This window comes from Cyanistes caeruleus, chromosome 2 (genome assembly GCF_971803275.1).
Source record: "Cyanistes caeruleus chromosome 2, bCyaCae1.hap1.1, whole genome shotgun sequence".
Taxonomy (NCBI): Eukaryota; Metazoa; Chordata; class Aves; order Passeriformes; family Paridae; genus Cyanistes; species Cyanistes caeruleus.
The window spans coordinates 28,495,408-28,519,733 of NC_141702.1; the positions used below are offsets into that span (position 1 = coordinate 28,495,408).

The 24,326-nt window shown below is 34.3% G+C and overlaps 1 protein-coding gene across 15 annotated transcripts in view; it reads left to right on the top strand.

Annotated features, from left to right (window-relative positions):
• The window catches only part of ADGRB3 (adhesion G protein-coupled receptor B3), a 441,482-nt gene that overhangs the window by 155,619 nt on the left and 261,537 nt on the right, over positions 1-24,326 (top strand). For 13 of the 15 annotated variants that reach the window (XR_015282914.1, XM_023922413.2, XM_023922418.2 and 10 more), the window contains one exon: positions 21,770-21,880. The exons of the other annotated variants lie outside the window; for them this stretch is intronic. Coding sequence is in view for 12 of the 13 variants with exons in the window: in XM_023922413.2 (XP_023778181.1) it covers positions 21,770-21,880 (111 nt within the window). In the remaining variant the exon portion in view is untranslated. The remainder of the gene's footprint in view (positions 1-21,769; positions 21,881-24,326) is intronic. 15 annotated transcript variants of the gene reach the window in all.

A 24,326-nucleotide genomic window follows, 5' to 3' on the forward strand; every position in this document is an offset into this window, starting at 1 on the left:
CATAGCTTTAGAATATGCTTTGAATCAAAATAGAATTTTTTTTATGATTTACTGTGAAATCCTTTATCTTCTTCCTTCCTTTCTTTCTTCCTATCTTCCTTCCTTCCATCCATCCGTCTTGAATTTAGCCTGCTTTTTGTTGATCTTTCAGTCAGGATATTTTTAAAACTTACAAAAAACTTTTCTCTATTTTAATTCACTGAAAACTAACTGAATTGGTATGTATCTTATGTTGGGTTGTGTATTCTTTATATCCACAAGATTTATGTACCACTTCTCACAGGCATTGTATCTCATGGCAATAGGTTGTCAAAAAAGATCCATCCGTGGCTTTAGGGAGACTGGGATGTTCATGTGCGGTGGACAGGTATGGTGGGATGGCAGAGTGAACATCAGTACTGCTACATTTCATGTAGGAGCTAAATTTTGTGTCCCTACACCATTAGAAGATAACTTCTATTTCAGTGTTTATACTTCTTCCTAATATCTACCCTAAATCTGACTTGTTCTAAGCTTAAATCCATTAAACTGCTTCTTGGTCACAACATAACCATGGAGTATTCAAATAAATCACATCTGCAAATAATTCTTTAATTTCAGAAAGTCTGAAAACTGACTATATAATTGTAATTTAGGCTACATAGGCCATAACAAATTAATGAGCTGCATGCCTCTATGCTAGAGTTTGCTGACTGAACAACACACACAAAGAAAGAAAGAACAAGATTTTGAGGATTTGCTTCACAATGTGTAGAACATCACTGGCCAAATAGTAGAACTTTAATGAGGAGACCTACATGTCTGTTCCATGTAGGAAAAGGAGATGAGAGCCAGGTCAATCTATTAGTATCAAAAAAGAAAAAAAATAAATAAAAACTCAACCTAATTTTGAGATAGTATTCATTCTGTCTGTTCTGTTGATATACTTTGACTCAAAAGAGAAAAGCTAAAAACAGACTTGGTTTCATCATAACCTTTGTCTAACTAATATTTTCTGTCTTGGTGACTTGTTATGGAGGGTCATGTTGAAAGAATCAGAAATAGAATTTTGTGACCATGAGAAAATAATGATTACTACACGCAAAGTTTGATTCCTTTTTCTTCCTCCTAACTCCTACTCCCCATTCTGCATGGGAATCTGCTACTGATACAAAGGGAATGTTAAAGATAAGCATTCAGCTTTGTATTCTTTTGAGAACCACATCAATATGCTGCAGCAGTTTGATCACAGAAAAACATGAGGTTGCATGGAAGAAAAATAAATCAAACATAGGCAGGTTTCCCACTAGTTATGGGATGTCTGCCTGTTACTGCTTTGCAAATCATAGAAATTTAAGTCTGTCATTTAGATGTCCACATCTAAATGTACTAGTATAAAACATTAAAAAAAACCCAGTTGCCTTGTAGGAATAAATAAGGACTGCATGCTGTGAGATAGTGAGACAGATTCCAGATTTTGTGGGAATGCCATAAAAAATTCAGGATCAGCTGAAGGTGTGACCCTGAAATAAAGTACTTATTCTACTTTGTGGACAAGTCTCATTCAGAGTTAGAATGACTTTAATTCTTTTTAGCTTAATTTACCAAGTAAGCTAAAATGAATTAGGGCCATTTGAATTCTGAATGAATAATTTAGTCCACCAATTTAAGTGAAATGCTTTGGTAGTTATTCATGAGCTACCCTAAGCCTAGCATCTAGACTGTTTAATGGGCAGTGGCTTTAGGCAGCAAGAGACAGAGTGTACTTGTCCTTTTCATTTGCATTTTCAACCACAAAAAGCAATCTAAATGAAGTTGAAAAGTTATCTCTTCTGAATTATATTTTTCCCACCAGTGGTTAATATATAATATCGCAGATATGTACTTAATTAACCAAGTCTAAAATGCATTGAGAAACCTGCTATCCACAAATGAATAATTTTTAAAGGTTTAAGACCTAAAATTTTATGCCATTAGATATAGTACTTCACTTTCTCTCTAATTTCATAGTCAGTATCAGCATATATCTTTACTACAAGTGAACACATATATTTAGAAAGCTTGGATGGCAAGTCAGATGGAGTTATATGAAGGAGTAGTGAGACAAAGAAAATCAGAGCTGCATAAATATTGGAATGACAGTATAGAACCTTTTTACCCATTTGGTCACACTGAGATGCACACAAAAGTATATTAATATGCATATTAGTTGTTTTTCCTTTAATTCAGATGATACCTGCTCAGAGTATGAGATTGACATTGATGACTTCATTGTCATGTAGAATATGCAGTGTCTTAACTTCTCTGGCAATCTTTAAGACAGTAACATCAGGTAAAGATGGGAAACTCTCCTATGAAGTAGTAAATGTTGCTAAAGAATTTAATTGAAGTATTTGCATTTCTCTTGATTGCTTACACATTTATAACTGTCAGTCAGATCTGGCATCGCCGGAATTAATGTAGCCATGCTGACAATTATGATACAGGTCCATTCATAATGGGCTAATGTCATTATGTTTATTACTCTATCTTAGTTTTTATTATTTTTATACAAAGGATCAACTTGTGCAAAGCATAGAATTATTCAAAAGGCTTAAGGAATTTTTCCTGAAAATTTATGTGTTTATAGGCAAACATCTGACAGGTCTGAAGCAATAGTTATGTAAATAAAGCTGTGATCCAGCTGTGGAAATCTTAAATATGTTTCTACCATGATCTCAGTGGAAGATACAATTGTGTGAGAGACATTTGCAATACATGAAAGAAAAATCACTTGCATTTATTCAAGGCAAGTGAATGTTCTGTGCTAGTCACCTACACAGCTGCCATTCTGGAGTATTTATTAAATTTGACTATCAGCTCTGGCTCACATTGTGGCAAGTACATTTTGAATAGTCTTAAATAATTAATGTACCTAATGATCTGTAACATCATGTTCTTAAAATCAAAGTCCTGATCTACCTTAGGAAAAAGGAATTTAATTTATTTTGAATGTCATCTTAGGCACATTTCTCTGTAATACTACAATAAAATAGACTATAATAATGGAGGAAACACATTGTGAAAAAGAAAAAATAGATAAAATTTCTTACAGATTTACTGTTATTTTTACAAAACAGGAGCAAAATGCATGTACCTTGAAGTAATAAGAGCTGCTTATGTTCTTCCCAAATATAAACACACTGTGGTCTTGTGTGAAAGAGACATGAATAAGTAAATGCACCTAGAGGCTCATGAAGTGAAAACCTAAAGAAAACTCAAAACTATATATCATCTTTGTAAACTGACAGTATTGCTCCTATTACATTGTTTCTTTTTCTTTTAGTCCTCTCAGTATGATCGTCTTGGCTAAGGCAAAAGAAAAGAGTTACGGAGCTGACAGTGTTTCGTTCCAACCAACTTCATTTATTCACTTTAACTGGCCTATATGGGGCAAGATCACTGGAAATTTAATGTAAAATGATTTGCATTTCTTTTAGTGTTTCAAAATCATCCTCACTGACCACCTTTTATAGCTCCCTGTCTGCTTCATAAGAATTTCCTGTTCTCCGCTTTTGTCATCTCACATTTTTGCTCTGTACCAATTGTGCAGGAAATATTCCAAAAATTCAGTTCTTTCCATCTGAGGTGTGCTTCTTTCTCATAGGTTTTTATGACCACATGCATATGCTTCAGTATGTGTATATTTTACTTACTGGGCAGCTGAAGGGAAGGTTACAGCTCTAACTTTTCTCTCCTGTTTTTCTATTTCTGGTTATTTTTGATCTACAGTACTGTGTCACAGTCACTCTGTAGCATATGAAGGATTTATCTTGATTGAATAATCAGGACTGTTTAACAGGCATAAAAATAAAAAAATATAATAAAATAAAAAAATAAAATAAAATAAAATAAAATAAAATAAAATAAAATAAAATAAAATAAAATAAAATAAAATAAAATAAAATAAAATAAAATAAAATCTTGTTTCAAGAAAGAAAGAATCCCCTGAATATGTACTATAGGTAGAGGATGTGTTGATACTAGTGAAAACCTAGGGCTCTTTAAAATGTATGGATATATGGCTTTTGAAACTTTACAAGAAAATTTCCTGTTACTAAGATCTATGTATTGTGGGCTAAACACAAATGTGGAGCTTTCCTTTTCTTTTCTGATGCTTAATGAAATTAGGTTGGCAAGTAACTATCATCTCCTTTCCCTAGAAGAAGGTTGCAGAAAGCCTTTGTGGAAATGGAACTGACAAACCAAGAATCAATTTTGCCTTAGTGTCTAATGAGGGTGTGTCCTAATTCTTTTTTATAGATTGCTAGATGAGAAACACTTATCATTGAAAATTACATTGAAAATGCTCCAACTGATAGCATTTCTGTTATAACTACTAACTTGGGTCAGAACTATATTTCATGAATTCTGTCAAGGAAGACCAATTGTATGTGCCTACACATGAAAAATAATATACTTTCCTTCCTTTTCCCTCATATTGATACTGAACATTGTTTTTCCTCCTCTCCTTACTTGATCAAAGTAGTCAGTAAATATGCAATTATTCTTTCTGCATTAGCTACTGTAGTACAGTGCCATTTCCCATTCTTTTCAGATAGCCTGTGCATTCCAATTTGCTCATTTCTTGCATTTTTGCAGTCTTCTAACAAAAAAAAAATAGTTTATACTGTTTAACACACTGTGCTAACTTAAATGTTTAGACTTTGCATAGCCACTCCTACCTAAAGTAATTTTGGTATTTTTCATGTGAGTGTTTAATTACAGGATAATGCATATTTTCAAACTAATGTTTTATTCTCATCCTGACTTTTATCCTAGCAAGTGACCTTGTTTAAAAGACCTTCAGTTAAAAAAAAAAAAAAAAATGTTTCAAAGCAGAATACAGAATATGTAAATAATGAAATACAGTGCTGGCACTGATATTAGAGAAAATGTCTAAAAAAAATTTGACAAAAAGAGGAGTTTTATGTGACTCCTTTTTTTCTTCAAATTTTCTATAGTTTGTCAACTGAGTTTCAATAACCCAAAGTGCCTATCTGGACATGTTTCTGAAACACACTACATATTTCCCAAGAAAAAATGTAGAAATAACTGTTTTACTGTGGAGTTTTTAATACTATTTTCTTTGCAAGAACAGAGCTATTGCCATTTAAGAAACAGAAGGTGAGATGCAAAAGTTTTACTTTTGCAGTTATAGTTCTTCATTATTATTTTTATATATAACAGAACAGAACACAACATAACAACATAACATAACATAATATTTATATATATTATACATATATATATATAATAAATATACAGCCACAGCTGACCAAAACAATTAATTCTGAAAACTGAGCAGTCTTTCTGGATGATTTGAGTGTACTTCGCTTTACTCATCAAATCTAGTCCCTTGTTTGTAGATGTGGCTGAGAATTCAGAGAAATTAATAGGTTAATAGAGCAATTTAGGTTAATTAATGTGAACACATTGTGATGCTGGTATATGAATAGAGAAAAGTCTCTGAAATTAAGTGATTCTAGAAAACTATAACAGTAAAAAATGAAACAAATGTCAATGGGAGTGAAAGTAGAACTGAGGAATTCAAATATTAAATTAGGGTCTTCCATTTTCCAAAAATTAGTCTACAATGCTTGCATTGGCTATGCAACAATTTTCCAGTGAAACAATCACATGAATACATGTGTTGCATTTATTAAAATGAAAGATTTCTAAATGACACAAACAAATCTCAAGCACTACTGCTGGGATGATTGTCATCTAAAAGAGTGAATAATAAATACATAAGTAGAAGAAAACAGGCCACCTCTTGATTTTAAGAAAAAAAAGCAAAATAATATTTTTTTTAAAAAGTCTCTATTTGTGTTTCTTTTTCTGAGGTCCAGCTTCTCTGCCATGTGCCATATTTCTAAATTTATATTCCCTCATGTTTGTTAACATATAGCAAATAGCACTGAACAGCTTTATGTTTTGTCCTTTCTAATACCCAAGGCCATTGCAGCAGCAGCTTTCTGCAAATGTGAGCATTAATGGAGGAGGGCCTCTCTGTTGTCCTGGTGCAGGAGCTATCCAGGCTCCTTTGACAGCCACACTGACTGCCTTGAGAGAAGAGAGGGCATTGCTCTTTCATGATTTGCATGATCAGATCTGCCTCCCTAACTTGGGTCATCTTGGCCCAAATGAGATTGTTCTTATTCACAAGGGGGACAGTGCTCTCTTGCCAAGCTTGGGTAATCTTGCTGTCTCTAGGTGAAGACAACTGGATTCACCAAACTCTCTGTAAGTTGGAATGCAAGCCCTTGTTCATAGTTTGTGGACTCAGTGGTTGAAGAAGAAAAGATGCTGTGGTTCTACAGTGGCTTGCACAGGTCTCCAGAACCTTGCTGTGCCACAATTGATCAGACTTTGAGCAAGATATCTACCACTGGCTCTCTAACAAGCACCCCACAGGCCTCCCTGTCACTGGTTATTTATATCAAAGTGACCTTAGAATGATGTACAAGCAGAAGATGCTTAGGGAATGTGATATTGATGATCAAGGAAAATGTCCTACCAGGCTGTCAGTGGCCTCAGAAGAAGCTTCTTGAAGGCAGCCTGGCACTCAGCCCTCAGTCTCACCATGCAGAGCACTGCACTACATCCTGTGGCCCTGCAGGACCACAGGTCAGCTCTCCACTGAAGTCACCAAAGGAAGCAGTAGCACTGGAGACAAACCTGCACTATTCACACCCTCCATTATAAAGCCATTCCAAAAACAGTGTGCAGAGAGATCCCATTGAAAAGATTATGAAGATGCAGAGCATCTGATTAGAAGCAAAATCTTGAAGAGCTGAATTTCTCTTTTGCTATCAATCAGGTCAGAAAAAATATGCCATATTTAATTTTATAGGCTTTATTCTTTAATTAACACATTGAATGATCATGCATTATAGGCTAATAGCTTAGGTTTCTTGTGGGATCAAAAATGTATCTATATGTCTGCCTTCAGTTCATTGCAGCAGTTTTGAACAGTAGCAGAATATTTATGAACTCCTACAAACCTTACAGTCAGCTGAAACTCCTTTTTCCTAATGAGAACTGCAGCTGACAAGCAGCAGCCTCAGTAGCTTGAGCAGGATAAGAATTCATGGCCATGAAACAGAATGCCAGGTCTGAAGCTGAATAAGCTGAATAAGGTTTTAGGTACTCCCTTTCCTGGTGGCTCCGTTTATTCATCCTTAGCACGTGCAGAAATTATCAACAAGTCCTCCATCAGTATATGATTATATAGAATAGGAACTGTAAAGAGATACATAGGTTTCAAAGATTCTTAGCTACGATTTCCTACTTGTTATAAATTTAGAATTGTTTATTTCTTAACAACCTTAGGGGGTGGAAGGTTCAAAGCTGCTTATAATTTGGTTATTGTCTTTAATATTTTATCCCTTTACATGCTCAATGTAATTATGATTCTTGGATTACATCACACATAATTATAATTATTTTATTTATTTTTTCACTAAGTAAAGTTGATATTATTATTTATTATGAAAAACCTTAATGTAGGAAGTAATATTTTACAGTAAATTCTAGTATGCTTGAATAGATGCAATTTTTTTTTTTTCCAAATTTATTCACTGATATAATACCTGGAATAACTGATTTTTTGCTTCATGCAACAAATATATTCGGGGCTGACTTAAATGTGTGTCTGAGAAAGGGCTTTGGTTTTAATTAGAATTAAAATTTGAATTGTAGCTATAATACATATAACATGAATAAAGCTATTTCAGCTTTTTCAAAATGCTCTTCTTGCTTTCTCCTTTCCTCCCATTTGTCTGAAATGCTTAGCTTAGATTAGTTTAGATTAACCAGTAAGTCTGGCCTTGAAACAGCTTTTTCTTATGAAATAAGCCCTTTATAGGAAAAATATCACTTACTGTCAGGAATTCCCTATTGATACAGTCTCTCCTGAGTTAGATTTAATGTTTACCTGTTCCTTTACTGTATCATGTTAGAATAAAACAGTATAATCACATGCAATTTTCTTGTGATGTTTTTAAGAGATGTTATTAACTAAAGAGATAATAGTAAACAATGATGTAAATAAAGTTAAATGTGTGTGTATATACAACATACTAAAGTTTTAGTTAAAAGCATAGCAGTTAAAAACCAGTGCCATTCAGTTTGTATACTTAGAGGATGCTCTGAATTAAGTTCATAAACAGCCAAAGAAAAAGCCAGAAGCCCTGATGATTAAGTTTTTCTGTCTTTCTCAACCCTATAATCTTCCTGGGTTGAGCAGAGCCAGACTGACCCTGATCAGACATGTAAGCACATGTGATTTCTTTGCTTCTAGAGAGATGTGCCTTTCAGGTTCATTTGCTGGTTTGTTGGTTATTTTGTTTTTTTGGCTTGGGTTTTGTTTATTTTTTTTTTTTTCCTTATTTTTTTTCTTCATCCATTTTTCTGCTTGGCTGATTTGCTTCTTTAGATATTGTTTAGTTAATTATTGGACTGCTGCTTTTTCCTGATGTTCTGAAGCCTGCAGAAGTCTCCTTTCTGCTATAGCAAATTCTATGTTCAACAAGAAAATTTCTATTTTCAAGATTTCCATGATGAGTAAGAGTATTACTCCTTGCAGAGGTAAGGAGAGAAACTAGAAGGAACTCTATGCCAACAGTTTCCATCTTGAAAGAGTGGTATTTATGCAGACTCTTTACAAATTAGTCATTAACGTTCCCTGGATCCTTAATTTAAAAGTGTTTTAACTCAGAATTCCTAAGCTATGTTTTGACTACCAGAGTTAGGTAATTAAATAACCGTGGAAATAATGCATCTCTCCAGCTATTAGTCTCAAGTCTGGATCTACAGCTGGTTTTTTAAACTGGTGTGGGATTTAAGATTTGCGTCAACTATACATACCAGCTAAGGGATTTATCCTTCCTTACACAAAAAAAAAAAAAAAAAAGTGTCTAGGGTGAGGGTTTTTTTAAAAAAAAAGTTTTATTTATGTACTTCAAATAGAACCTTCTTTTTAGACTAAAACTTGTGTACTTATCTATTACTACAGGTATTTGTTCAGAAGAGCACCAATTCTCCAGAGGTCCCATATAATAATTTTAATATGCACGAATGTTTCACTATTTTTAGTGAATTCTTGCTTTTTTAGCAGGCTGCCCAGGCTCTGCCATGGAAATGTCTAAAAGATGCAATGGCAGATATTCCTAACTACAGTTTACTACATACCCAGTGAATACAACCATAACATTTCAAGTCAGTAACAGTGGGCCTTGGGATAGCAAGAGAGCAGCAACAAGAAAAACATTGTCCCAGCTGGCACTTTTTCTCCTGGATTATTGCACTGTCTCTTTTTTAATACTGTTAATAACTTATTGTGATTACATTTTTAAAAATTACTACTTAGAGGCGAATCCATGCTGACCTCATCATGAATAAGGATTTAGCGAAATCACTCTAACTAGCTGCAGTAGTTCCTATAATGCAAAGCATTGAATAGTATGGATATGCAGAAGAATCCACATGATCTAACAGAACATAGAGTTAGAAGCTAGAAAATCATTATTATAGGTCTGGCAGTCCTGTGTTCTGCTCAAAACCAAAGAAATTAATCTGTCTGGAGCCAGTTCTGCTCACACAGCAGTTATATGCACATTTAATTCTGTTATTTCATTACTTCTGATTTACACTGGTGGAGGTCAAAGTATTGTAATTTGTAGGTGATGTTACTCTAATGTATTAAAACCACAACATGAGGTAGAATAGAATAGACAAGTCTATTCTTTTGATAGTGGGAAATAATTGAAATGCACCATAAAGTGATCAAAATTATATACGTGCTAACTCTAATGATCACTGTTATAAGGGCTGTATATTAGCAGTAACGACTTATTTTTGGACAAAATCTGTTATGTAAAAAATTGTTCGTGTCTTTTGGGAACCTGTAATGATTTTTGAAAAGCATAAATTGCATGAAAGAACAAAATGGAAACATCTGTTCTACAGTCTAGATTCTATACATGTGCAGTTATATGGCACCAAGCCCTTTTCCCAGAGGTAGACCTGGTGCACCCAGGCTATCCTTTGGAGATGTTTTACATATGTTAGAATGTGGGCATTTGTATAACCACATCTTGCATCAATGGGTTCTGGTGTCATCCTGGGAAAAAAACTACTCTGACTGCAGATAAAAGTACCTTGGGGCTCCAGAGTCAGTTCTGGCACAGAGCACTCCAATCAGGTTTTGCAGATCTATTGCTGCATTACTTTCAAAACCTTCGTTAAAACTAATGGCATGTTACTTTTATAACCTAGGATTCCTTAAACAGATTTTAGTTGAGTTTGCTATTTATATATCAAACAGATAATGATTTTTAAAAACAAAAAGCATAATTTCATTTGCTGAAAGTTGTTGCCACAATCATGACTTTAGTCTTTAGAACGTTATTTACTCTGAGATGTGAATGAATATCAAGTTGAAGTAACATTTAAAATAAAAACAGATCAAACTTAAGTCTATATATAATATAGAAAACATGAAAATATAAAAAATATTCCACAAGATCAATACAGAATGAGCAGTCTGTGTTAGGTCTAAAGCTAGGGTTTTTTCCCTGGTCTTTTGAGAACTGCTACCTTATGTGATTCAAAATAAGCTTTTCAACCTACTTAACATGCTATTGATTACCTGCTCTTGACTGTATAACTTTTGTGGTCAAGATAGTGGGGTTTTTTCTGAATTTTCTGAACTTAGGATCTCCTCTGCCTTACTGTGTTTTTGAAGTTACCTGTTAATCACTTAAATTAATATGAAATACATCTCATGTGTTCATTATGGTAGTAGTGCTGGAGCCATTGTCATCTAAGTACATACCTATAGTATGTTGGTTGGACAATCAAAGTAAGTCTCTAGTGAGCATAATTTAATTTACTGAATCAGATTTTTTTTTTAATGTAAACATTCCACTCAACATGCCTATAGTAGACTTCTTTCAGGTAGGTATATTTTCAGAGAGCAAACACAAAAGAGGCAATTTCCTAATTTGCCTAATTTGAGGCAAATTCAATTTTTTGTTTGAAAATAGCTTTGTATAAAAGCTAGTTTACTGAACCTATTCTTTTCCAGCCCTTTCTAGGCAGCAGAGTAGAGGCATTTAGAGAAATTTATACGCTATCTGTGGGCAGATGTGTAAGTAACACTGTAGATGATTAAAAATAAAGGTTTCTAGTTAGGAGCAGCAGTATGAGAGTCAAGTCATAAGCATCTCTTAGACAGCCATGATACACATCTCAGTTACAGGACTCTAGCTGTTAAGGGAAAGTCTGTTTGCTGTAAGTAAAACATAACAAGCTGCAGACTTCTACAAAATATATTAGGCTTTTTTATGTTACAGTCAGAGCTCCAGAGTAATGAGCATAGAAAACTCTGTAGTTCTAAGTCCAAAACTAAACACCTTCACTGCAAAAATCCCTGCTTGCAATCTCCAGGTATTCATATAGCTTGACTATTGGCATAATTTCCCCAAATGGTGGACCGTGGGGAGAAAAGACAGCTTTAAAGTGGTAGCCACACTGCATGTTATGCTGACAAGCTGAAATTTATTATGTAAGATGTATCCTGTGTAGCCATCATGGAATAGACACTTCTAAAAGATAATAATTATTGTGATGTGTAGGAGAAACTATAAAGTACACTTCAGTCATTGTGGAGGTCAAAAGGTACAGATTTTTGCAGTAATATTTGTAGGACTTGAATGAGAATTTTAAGTGATTCAAGTATGTAATATCTTGACAGAATATAGGAATAATAAGAATACTAAATGAATACCAAAAATAATTAGTTTGATGCTCACTGATGAAGGACAAGCATGCTCTTCCATCTCTGAGGATGTACCACTTCAGTAGTGTCATCCCCATGATTTTCCCTTGTATCTTCGCTGAGTATCAATGTTGTGTCAACTAATTCATGTTTTCTATTGCTTTCTAATTTAATCAGTGAAGTGGCCCAGAAGGCACTTTGCTATGACAGAGTAGAAATCTCTGACACAGCTGAAAAAAAACATTTTAAAAAGTGTTTTTTTAAAAAATGTATGTTGCAAAAACCAGCATTATATTGATGGAGCTCAGAGTAATCTATGTGCTTGGTAGACCTGTAAATCATTATCATAGTCTCACTAATTCCAATTGATTCACCTGCTCAATCCAGTAACGTGCTGTTCCTGTGTTGCGAGTAGTACACCATGAGCAGATGGATTATGCCCATGGAATACATCTGCTCCTAGGTAAAATTTTCTGGGTTTTGTTGTTGTTGTTGCTGTTGTTTGGTTTTTTTTAAAATATATTTTGACATTGGGTATTTGGTCTGGTGTTAAGTAGGTGAGAAATCCTGCACCTCAGTTGTTCTTTAATGCAGGTTTCAGGGTGAACTTCTGTAAGAGGTGCTTGGCAAACTGTGCTTTATTTATCTCATATCTGCAGGTGAACAGTTAGTTTGCTTTTATAGAAGCCTTGCATGGGAAACACCTATGAAATAAGCCATGGTGTTCTCTGGCACTGGCCCATAGAGCTAGGAAGGACATGTTAGCAGATGCACTGAGATACTCTTTCCAAGTGTGGATTACGCAATAAGAGTGGAGAACATTGGGTTTTAGCCTCAATGAGATATGTGACTCCTTAAAAACATTAAGTGAATTGCTGGGTCCAACTCTGAAATCAGAATTTCAGAGACATAGAAAAGTGCTTTTACTAAAGCCAGTGAAAACATCTTATATATTTCCAAAAAATCCTGAGAGATCTAGGTCCAATAAATTTTCATTGATAGTTGTTGGTTAGATCTCTTCTTGCGCGCTTTCCTACTTAAAATCCCATCCATGTATTTCTGAAGAAAGGATTTAGATTTATTTTATGATTCAGTTTTATTTATTTAGCATTAGAACAGGCTCTCTAGGGAAGTGATGGAGTCACCATCCCTGGAAGTGTTCCAAAAATGTGTGGATATGGGCACTCGAGGACATGGTTTAGAGGTGAACATCATAGTGGTGCTGGGATGATGGTTGGATTTGGTGATCTTAGAGGTCTTTCATGATCTTAATAATTCTATGTTTCTATGATTGGGAAAATTTAATCTGGGGTTTAAATTTTGAACCACTGGATTTCCCCTTATTTGTGTTGTCTTTTCCCAACATATCTGTTGACTAGAGAAGAGTTATTTATGACTCATATTTAAGACCACAGGTGTCCCGTAGGAGTTCAGAGAGGAGTTATGGCACCATAAGATACCTTTTTTAGAGGTTCCAGGTCCATTTTGGAAATCACTGCAACAGCCTTCCTATCAGGGCAGTGTGCCGTACAGAGATCTCCCATGATGAATTGGGTGGAATAATATGTTTTAAATTGCATGTGTGTGATCATTAACCTGAAAGTGACAGAAAGGACTCATACCCTTGTGAACTGCTTATATAAACCTTTTAACTCAGAGTAGGTGTCTAGTTTTGGTAAACACCTTCCTAGTGTACCTTCTCAACTTACAAACTTTAGTCTGCCTGGGTGGAATGACACCATTTTACAACAGCCATGGCTCTTGTCCTTTACTTTTATTTTTCTCTTCTCTACATAAAATTTATCAGCCATCCATGATGCCTGTATACAAAAGAGCCAGCTTTGTGGTATCACAAACAATAAAAAGGTAATGTGCAAAATTCACATCCAGCAACACTTCTTCCATTTTTTATTATTTTCTCATAAAAACAATTTAGGAGTCTTAAACAAGGACAAGGAAACGCTCTTAAAAGGGCATGCAATATCATTTAGCTTTACCTAGAAGCTTTACCATTCTAAAAAAACATTCACACTCTATATAACTGTTCTTAGTGATTACAGTTTGCAGTACCTGTTATTTAAAATACTGATTCTTGTTCCTCCTCTTCATACAGCTTTAGAATATTTCACAGAGTGTAAACTTCCCTGTCAAAAATTCATAGGTAATTCATCTCATATTTTAATGAGTGCTTCTATCATTTAGAAAAGATTAAGCAACCATCTGCAGAAATGTCTGTGGTAAATAGTTGCAGGGCAATTAAATAGTCGAGATGTCCTTGTGAGTCCTGCTTTCTACAGTTTACTTATTTTTCAGTCTTTCTAGGACAGAAAATAAGAATTACTGAATTCAAGAATAGATTAGGAAATAACAGTTTATTCTCACTTATCATTTCTTGACTTTTAATTGTACAAAACAATAAAGAGGCACATACTAGCCTGTGTGCAATAACTACATGGTTAGCTACAGAAAAGAGTGTTTATATAAAAATGATGCCATTCTCAAATAATTTCTGCACAGGCTAACCATATCAGTAATTCAATTAATTAAATATATGACAAAAGCAGAATACTTAATGCAGAAGTAAAATAGTATGAAATATAAAGAAGAAAAGAAGATACTGAAGAATTATTATTATTCCGTGGTTTAAATTTTTAAAGGATATACATGAATAAGTTATTATAGTAGAAACATTAAAATTATGAGAATACTACAAGAGAATGCATTCAAAGTCTTTAATTTAAAAAAGCAAAAATATATAAAAGTAAGCCCCTGTGCTTTCATTCTTGAATGTGTTATTACACCCATTAATCTTTTCAGAGAACAGTATGGAATATGAGAGAATAACATACTGCTGAATTTACAGGATTTAAATGTTAAACTTGAAAATGTAAAGTTTGGTGGGTTGTGTTTTTTTGTCAGTAATGGTAACTTTATTTGAACACAAACATTTTGGGATGGATTGCTAGGGAAATATTTGAATGGGAAAAATTTGAACTACACAGCATCTTCTGCCTACCTGGCCATGATACTTAAAAATGTCAGCTTCGGTAGATACGAAAAGGGGTAAAGCTGCAGTTTGGGCTTCCATCCACCCCTGCTTTTCCTCTTCACTTTGTTATAATTTTGCAAAGCACATGTGAAAGCATGCTACCTGCTATGACGACGTTTTACATTCATTTTGAACAGGCATGAGTCACTTCACTAGATTTTTATGCTCAGTTTCTCCTGTCTAGGTGTGTGTTGATGAGTAGTTGTGGCCAGGAGGCAAGTAATAGAGTTTGCACGGTTTCACAATTCTATGCACATTGAAAGTGAAGAAATATTACATCTTTATGATATTCTTCACTGATCAAATCTGTAATCATAAATAAACAGGTTTAGATTCCACTAAAGATAATGGCTGGCCAAGGGAGTCACTGCAGAGATGCACAGAGACAGCAGATTGCATTGCCATGAGAAAGTCTAGCTCCTTGTGATTTGTGCTATCATTTATATTTTAATTCAGCAATATTTCATTTTTTCTGTCATTAAAAATACCAGAAGCAGTATTAATCCAAAGTTATGTCCTAGGAGTAAATGGGTCTCCCCAGAGATGAATATAAACTAATTACCTTTGTACAATATGTTGACTGTTTAGAATACATAATTGATTTCCCTAATTTTTTGAGAGATAAAAGAGTTCATACGTATATGTATTAGGATATCTCTTGTGTGCAAGAGAAATCTTGTATCAGATTTCCTACAAATGCTTACCTGTCTTTTACTTGATAAAATGCAATAATTTAGTACAATTTAAAAAATATACTGTGTTAGTACAAATGCTTTTGCCTTTCGTATTTCCACTATGGTGAAATCCTTTCCATGTTTTCATGAGTAATAGCATATTTTTCTCACTATGTTCATGAATACAGCTCAGTTCAGATTTTAATTCACTCAAGTGAAAAAAATTATTCCATTCAGTTTGAAACTGATCAAAGCTCTTCTATACTGTTCTGGAGAGCCAAAAGGCAGCTTTTTATGGGACCAGGATCTACGTAGGAAGTAAGCAAAGGCTGTTTTAAGAACGTTTTCCACATTCACTAAGAAGAGGTTCCCATGGAAATCTAATTCAGCTAATAGTTACGTTACCCTTTTGGCAACTTGCCTGCCTCATGAGGAAATATCATTTTAAGGGGTTCCCATAGAAAGCTATAGCTTAAATCTGTCCTGCAGTGTGATGGTATTCACTAATGCCCTGAAGCTCTGTGTCCTGCCAATGCAGCATTAGAGAACAAGTGCTTCCTTGTGGGGCCTGCGTACCCTGCTACAGTGAAGCAGTGCTGGAGATAGGGAAGAGAATGCTCCTCAGATTTTCTTCTGTCGTAGGGCTTGCTGTAAGGGAAAAACAAGACCACAAAACAAAATAAAAAAAAAAAAAAACACCCAGCAACGAAAAAACTGCAGCTTGTGTTTTATTCGTTTTGTTCTGGTTTTATTAATCTTCAGTCCTACAAAAGAAGAACTAAAAATAAAGAATAAAACAAAATCCCCTCAGTCCTTTGAATGTAGTGACATGTATTATGTATTTATAGGAGGGATAATTTTATAGTGAAAATGAAACAGAAAGTCACAGCTTCTCAAGTCAATGCAAAATTGCGCTTCTAAGTCAACACGCATTCTGCCATCTAGTGACCAAAATAAATTGTACTGACCAGTTGCCAGTGTGATGAGAAACCCCAAGTACTGCTACTGCTGTATATCTTTGTGGGAGAACATCTAGAATGGGCTAAAAACAAAAGTGCAGAAAACTTTTTCAAGCTCCTGGAAATCACAAATTGATCAGATCTACTGAAATTAGTTAATACTGCAGCCCAAAGTTTGATTTAAACGAATTGATTATTTATATATTTCTGTAGTCTTCTTTCTTCCTTTCCCCCTCCCCTCCTCCCCCTTCACCTTACATCGGCATTTTGCATAATTTCTGGGAAAAACGTTTTATGTTTTATTTTATTTACATTTAATATGTTAGCACAGAGAGGATGCCATGCTGTGAGACAGTTTGCATTACTGCACATTCTGGCTGCAAGACCTATTCTGTTCATTCTGTTCATTCTGTAGTCAAGAGTAAATGAAAACACTCGTTTGGCTAGTTACAGTTCAGGAGTGGGTAGGATAGTATGAATCACACTGCTGAAGCACTGTGGGTGAAAGAAGATGACAGTCACTTTGGGGAGTTGACTGCCTCTTTGTGCTTTTAAGGTTCTGAAAAACTTTCAGGAAACTGCTGTTACTTTCTAGGTGGTTCTGTACAAGCTGATGACACTCAGCAACTCTCAGAAGCTCCTTGACATTGTACATGTCCTAAGGGGGTAACCCTAGAGGTCTAAGAATCACTTTTTTTTTTTTTTTAGTTCATCATGATGTTATCACCAACTTCTATGATGAAAAAGGCTTTTTATATTAATGCCAGTGTGTTCTGCACCATAAATAGCACAATTCATAGTAGACGGTACACCATAATACAGTTGCACTGTGAAGTTCCCATGAAATGTGATAAAAAATAGCCATAAAAGCCAAACCAACATGGTTTATAATTTCATCTGATGACTAGGATATATATGTAACAAATACCTATGTTACAAATATATATAACAGCCAAGGCATAAAATGTGTTTGATATTTACCTTAATTTTAAAGAATATCCACTTGTCAAAAAGCAAAGATTAGCTCTGATGAGTAGAACCTTGCAAAGCCGGTATTTTTCTTTTGTATTTCTCAGTTGTCCTAGTTTGCATTTTTTACACTGTTAACAGATTTTTTTTCTTCTTTATTCCTACAGAGAGCACATGGCACCTCTCTTCTCTCCTAAAAATGTACACCTACACTGGCCGCAAGATTTTAGCTTCTTTAAAAACTAAAAAGGTTACTCAATAGGAATAAAAATTCCCATAACATAACAAAATCTAACATAAAAATAAAGTTAAAGCCAATGGGACTAGTGATAAGAGCTGTAAATAAAACCAAACTGTAAATTTTGGAATTGCAATATTTTTTTCTTACATGCCTTTTCCTAGAAGGCATGTAAATATATCGTATGCCTCAGTTTATATGTAAAATGAAATCATGGAGTCATTTAGGTTGGAAAAGCACTCCAGGATCATCAACCTTTGACCAAACACTACCGTGCCAACTGAACCACAGCACTAAGTGCCATGTACAATCATTTTTGAACACTTCCAGAGAAGGTGACTCCACCACCTCCCTGGGCAGTCTGTTCCAATGTTTGACCAAATGATATGTCACATCCAAATTAAAATATATGCATCACTAAAATACTTTCAACTCTTCCATTATGAGGAGCAATAAAATAGGCATCCTATGGCAGTGATCCCTTGTACGTCCATAGCCACCAAAGGACCACTGACAGTAGAATAAATTATTTTATCAGATAACTGCACCTCAGGTTTTTCTACCGCAAATGTTTGGAATGTGTTATGATTTGTTATAAGTTTTGGTCTGGTTAAAATGAGTCTGGTTAAAATGATTCAAGGTTCCCCATAATGTTATTTTTATTTACATTTTGAGGTATTTATGGGTTTTATCTTCATGTTGTGTAGATTATAGCATTGAAAATGTAATAAAAAGGCTTAAAAACCCTTGCATGTTTCCAGGCCTAACTTAGAGTCAAGCCACTCTGTCAATTTCCAAATTAGACCATGCACCTATTTTTCGCTGAAGGGATTTGCTTTCCCCCTGTATTTAATGAAATAATTTGATTTATATCAATATTTGAGGTATAAGCAGAGAAGAACTGTCCTGTTTCACCCAAATAAAATTTAGGACAGACCAACACCAAAAAAATTCTCTTCGGAAACCAATGTCTACAAAAATACCTTCTTCTGGGTTAGAAAACTTATTTTCAGCAGCAAGAATTAGGTAAAAAGAGGGAGAATGATAAAAATTAATTTACTCAGAATGTCAATTCAAATATCCAATATTATATCCAGATATCAGGTCTTGAATCATACTGACTTGACCTTGCAGGACACCTCTATGCCAGCTACTGCCTACATTAGGATGGTTCTTACCACCTTTCCCACACAAACAGATCCTTGAAATTACTGTGCCATTTAGTCATACTCTGGGCTGATTTGGGTTAAAATGCTTTCCCATCCCAGAAAGCATTTAGTTACTGCTTCTCTGTGAAATATTGAGAGAAAGAAAATGCATAATGGGTTTACCTTCTGTGTTTAATACCTAGGACCTGAAAATGAAGGATAGTTTCATTCTATTTGGTATTTATTGTAAACTTAAGTAAATTATATTAAAAATGCTTTATCAAAATATATTACTCTTAAGCATCTTAGATTAAACAATTTTGAGACCATTGTACTTATACACAGAAAGTGGACATTTCTGATCCCATTACAAAAATGTACTTGACCCTTTTTTTTTTTTTTTTCTTTTCTCATGAGGCCTGAATTTTAATGAGGCCTCATCCATGCCAGTACATTGCATTTCCTGGTACTGCTTTTGTTCTCATGTGGCACTTGGTGAAATACTTCAGCTGAATATGAAAATAAGAGCATTGCATAAGTCTGGTTCCATTTTTTGAAAACGGTTATAAAAAATATTTTTTTCTGGGTAAGAAAAATTTATCTTTATACTTGCTGTATAAATGCTTAATATATCAAAGGGAGATTAGCTGAAAAGTGCATCTCAAAGACCATCAGCAATAGCTGAAGTGAATTGAAAATGTGTTGTTGCTTAAGTGGAAAAATGAAAAAAATGAGGCATTATAATCACTTTCAGTGTGGTATTTGTAACTCCATCGTTATGACTGGAGATCTGCACACAGAGATCTCCACAGTGCAGAGAACTGATCTCCCAGACATCCCTTTACCTCTTCACCTGCAGTCTCTGTCCTGCAGGACACTGCATGTGCCTGCATCCAGCACAAGATGCTGCAGGACTGGGACCAGAATACTCAGCACCTCCCTGTATGCCTCTGGAAAGCCTTCCTCTAGCAAAGGTCTCCCATTATTGCACTCTGTAACTTAAAAAGTACAACTAAGTCTTCTGCAAGAATGGTGTCATACCCTCTAAATTGCCTGACAAGCAGAGATCATGCAGGCAGCAAACTCAGAGTAAACATGCCTTGCTGTGACAGCCTCTTTGGGAGAAAAACTGTGTAAAGTCTCCTGCCATTATCATGTTATTAATTACAGTTGAAATGTGTCATCTGTACTGCACCTTGTGAAAACTGTAAAAATACTCTAATCATAATTTGCATTAGAATATTGATTGTAATAAGAGATTTTCCACAGAATAAAAAGCCATCTTAAATCAGAGGAGCTGTAGAAGAGGTGTATTTCGTAAAATTTATTCATAAAATTTTTAACACACACACACACATATATATATACACACATATATATTATATATTTGCATGTATATATATATATATAATTTAATTATCTTTTATATTTATTTCTGGGATGTAATAAAAATGTTGAATGTTTAATCCTCAAGATATATTTTATTAATTATATTTTCAAATATTCTCTTTAGAATGCAAACTGCATTGCTGTTCTCAAATGAATAATTAAATTTATATTTTAAGTGGTGCCATTAATGAATATTTACAAAAAGAAACGCTAATTTGGAAAAATACATTAATAGTTTACTAGAAAGGAAAAAATCTCTTTATTCTGATTGACCTCTTAAAAATAAGTTTGCCTTTTATTGTTTCTTTAAATAGAAATTTTAATGTTTTTAATGATTTATCAAGACAATGTGTTTGCAAATAATATTTTTAGTGATATTTACATCTCATAATGTTTTGTGGTTTTTGAGGCAGAAAGGTAAGTTGTATTATCTTCATGACTTTACAAATTGAGGAAAATTTTGAATTTTGCATTCACAAGGTAACCTTCCAGCAGAAAGGTATTTTTTAATGTTTGTGTTCCTAGTGTTTCAGACACCTTCTGCCTCATCAGAAACTTTATGTGATTGTAGTTGAAGTCATTTCAATGTTAACCCACATTTCCCAGCACACGCTTCCTGAATTAGCGTCCCAGTTTTTTCTTTTTTTACAGAATATTTAGCACTGAGCTGCAGACAGCTGTGTGTGCCTGGGAGGATCATAGGGAACTGTGCTGAAGACACAGCAGTCCCCCTCTAAGTGCAAAGGTCTTTCTGCAGCTCATTACAGAAATGAAAAGTGTACCTAAGGTAGAAGTCTAGGAGGTTTGCACAGGACAAGAGGGAAAATGACAGCAGTGATAACAGAATAAACAACTAAAGCACTCTTGTCTCCTATACTTTGGGCCTTGATGTCACTGTTTTTCGTAGGTTTTCCCCATTAAAATCAATGTGGAGAATAAGATACAATCTATAGTCTTTTTAACTATAGAGGTTTCAGGAAAGAAACAGATCACAAGCACTTGTTCTGCTGTACTCACCTAAAAATTAAACAGTTCATTGGCTAAATTATTATCATTTCCCACTGCCACCATTCCCAAAGATGACTTGTTATCTCTGTTGAAGGCTTCATCAGCCTGAAAGATGAGTGCAGAAATAGAAGTCCTCTGGAGGAGCAGCAGGGTCTGCCACAGAACAGCAATGTCTAGCACTGTCACAGTCATTTTCTGGTGTGGTTTGCACTAATTTAAAATAAAAGAATAGAATGTCTGCATTTGAATAATTGTTTTTGTCCTGTGTCACGAAGCTGATTTATAGTATGTGTCACTACATTGAATGTTGGTTCATAAAATAAAATCATATTGGAAAATCTGCAGACATAAAGTTAAGTATTTATTGAAAGCTGAGTGTAGCAAAGTTAAGTTGATGTTAACTGCCATGATCACTTGCCTGACTCTTGCCAGCAACTTCCAGGTATGTTTAGGAACATATTGCATGAGACAGTATGTGACTTTTGAGAAATGTCTACACACAAGCTTTCATAAACCTTTATTCTGTCTTTAGAATTTGGAATGATGGGAGATCATACAATTAAAAGTCAGCGACCTCGATCTGTTCATGAGAAAAGGGTCCCTCAGGAACAAGCTGATGCTGCTAAATTTATGGCACAAACTGGTAATACATGAGTTACATTTTTTCTATTTACTGTTGTTAATTTTAGCAAGACCACTGCATGTTTCCATAATCTTTTGCTGCATATTTGTCAGTTTTCTAAGCTGATACTTTTTTTGAACCATTTATTTTTTTTTTCACCAGTTAAAGTCCATAAATAAAGTAGCTAAGAATTAGGTAGATCATGTAAAAACATGCACTGTGAATGTGAATACTGAATCATTTAATGTAAGTATGAATTTCTTCAGTAGTACAAGCAGTCTCACATGTACAAAACACAGGGCATCTCACTGTGACATGTTAACTTTTTTCAAAGATGCTAAGAACATGCTTCAGAATTTCTTTATAAATAGACTGCCTAATCCCAGCTTTAGGCATTTATCAAATTAATTAATTACTGGGGTGACTTTAATGTGCATTCGTTCAGCATTTGCTATCTTTGGCCCAGCACAATGCTCTGTTCTCTAGTTTCCAGATTCATAATTGCTAAATGAAATTGGCCGTAAGTAGTTTTTAATTGAATGTGCAAATTATCTAACAGTTTTTAATCTAAAACACATTTTCTAATTTTGTTTGAGCAACTTCATCTTCTTTATCTAAAGATACCGAGATGATATTGGAAACTTGGAACTGAAGTACTTAAAAAAAAAAATATCCTGATTAGCTTGTTTACCAACAGTTATCACAGCGGTCTGAGGCCAATGATAAAATTTAGTGGTGAGGGCAATCAAGCTCTCATACAGCAAAAATACTTCCCATTTTGACTTCAGTAATGATCCATGTATCTGTTGGTAAAAGCTAACTCTTTATTGGTACCCTACTCTCTCTATTCCAATAAGTTACTGAGTTGACAATCTTGTGCCCCATAATTTTTGTATGGATTTGAAACAACTTCCTCTGTATTCCATAGTAACTAACCTAAAATATATGCCTGCATTAGTCATACATAATGCTTCCAGTTTTTATGCACTTCAGTAAAAGCGTTATAATTGCTTCTAGTTATGTTGCATGTTAAGTTCCTTAGTGGTAGGGTGCTTTACTTAACAGATTTGCAGAAATCAATATATTAAGCTATCTAAGTACATGTATAGCCAATCAGTGTAGATCTGTTCGGTAACAAATTTAGAATGGGAAAAAGTCTGTTTCCCTCATATTAATCTATAGGATTGCTTTTATGGCTAACTCCCAGATACTGCTGTAAGCAAATGTAGTGGAAGAAGGGAGCCTAGAATTCTCTAGGTCTCCATGCAGGTTTTGTTTAGGCAAGTAGAACTTCTCACTTACCTAGCTCAGACATAGAATATTAGTTGCTTACTACATAGAATAACACCTTTGCTTTTATACTGCTTCTTGAATTCATACAATTACTCCAAAAAAATCAGTAAAATTATTGGGATTTTTTTCCCCCATTTAAATCCCTAAAACTTTAATAATGTCATGCAAATCTTGTATTTGATAATTTTTAGTCATGCATTGCAGTGCATCTATTGTGGGTGTTGGAGAGCTGCATTACAAATGCAGCACTTATACCATCACCTTCCAATACATTGTGTGTGTGGAGTGGGAGATGAACGTTCAAAATTACACAGGATTGGTTTTTAAGGTCCTGTTCTGAAAGCATGTGAGATGTATGAGCATATAAATTTAGATGCCAAAGTTTGGGGAAATCTATATTTTCCATGCTGCAGGTTAACACATTTTAAGTAATACCTGTGCTCTTTCTGGACATACTAATTTTCATCTCTTCATTTTGTTTTTCCTTTGTAGTTATCATTGCATATTTTCTTCACCTGTAATGCATTCATTTTTCTTGCAATAAAATGATTGTGATCTCTTCCTAAACTGATTCATAAGGTTTTTTTCCTAACATATCTATCTCATTAATTTACCCACTAAGAAAATTATTAATAGTAATTGGTTATTGAGTTTATGGGGTTTTATATTTTAAGCCTTGATATTTTATTTTGTGTAATAATAGAACAGATACAAAAGTGCAACAAAATGTTTCTATGTTTTTAAAATTCAGAGAGATAGGAATAGAGAAATGTCCTGGAAAAGATCTGTGAAAAGCATTTAATACTGTTAGAATTGTGGACTTAATCCACCAAATTTTGCTGGGAATGGAAGAGTTTTAAAATGTGTTATTAAAATACACATTTTCCTCATTTTGGAGAGTGTTATGAGGCAGTAAAAACATTTATTAAAAAATGTGTGAATAATTTCTTGTTCTATATTTGTCATTTTATGTGTTTGGACTGATCCTTTCCTTAGGTGTTATGGGATTTAGAGAGTATAATGCAGGTAAGTTTTACACAGATCAATGAGGCCTTCCATACAGTAAGTTATGTTTCCTCTTACGTGTCAAGCATCAGGGGAGAATAAAAGTTTGGTAGCTTGCTAAGAGATAATTTAAGATTGTAGATTTAATATGATTGATATAAAAAATTAA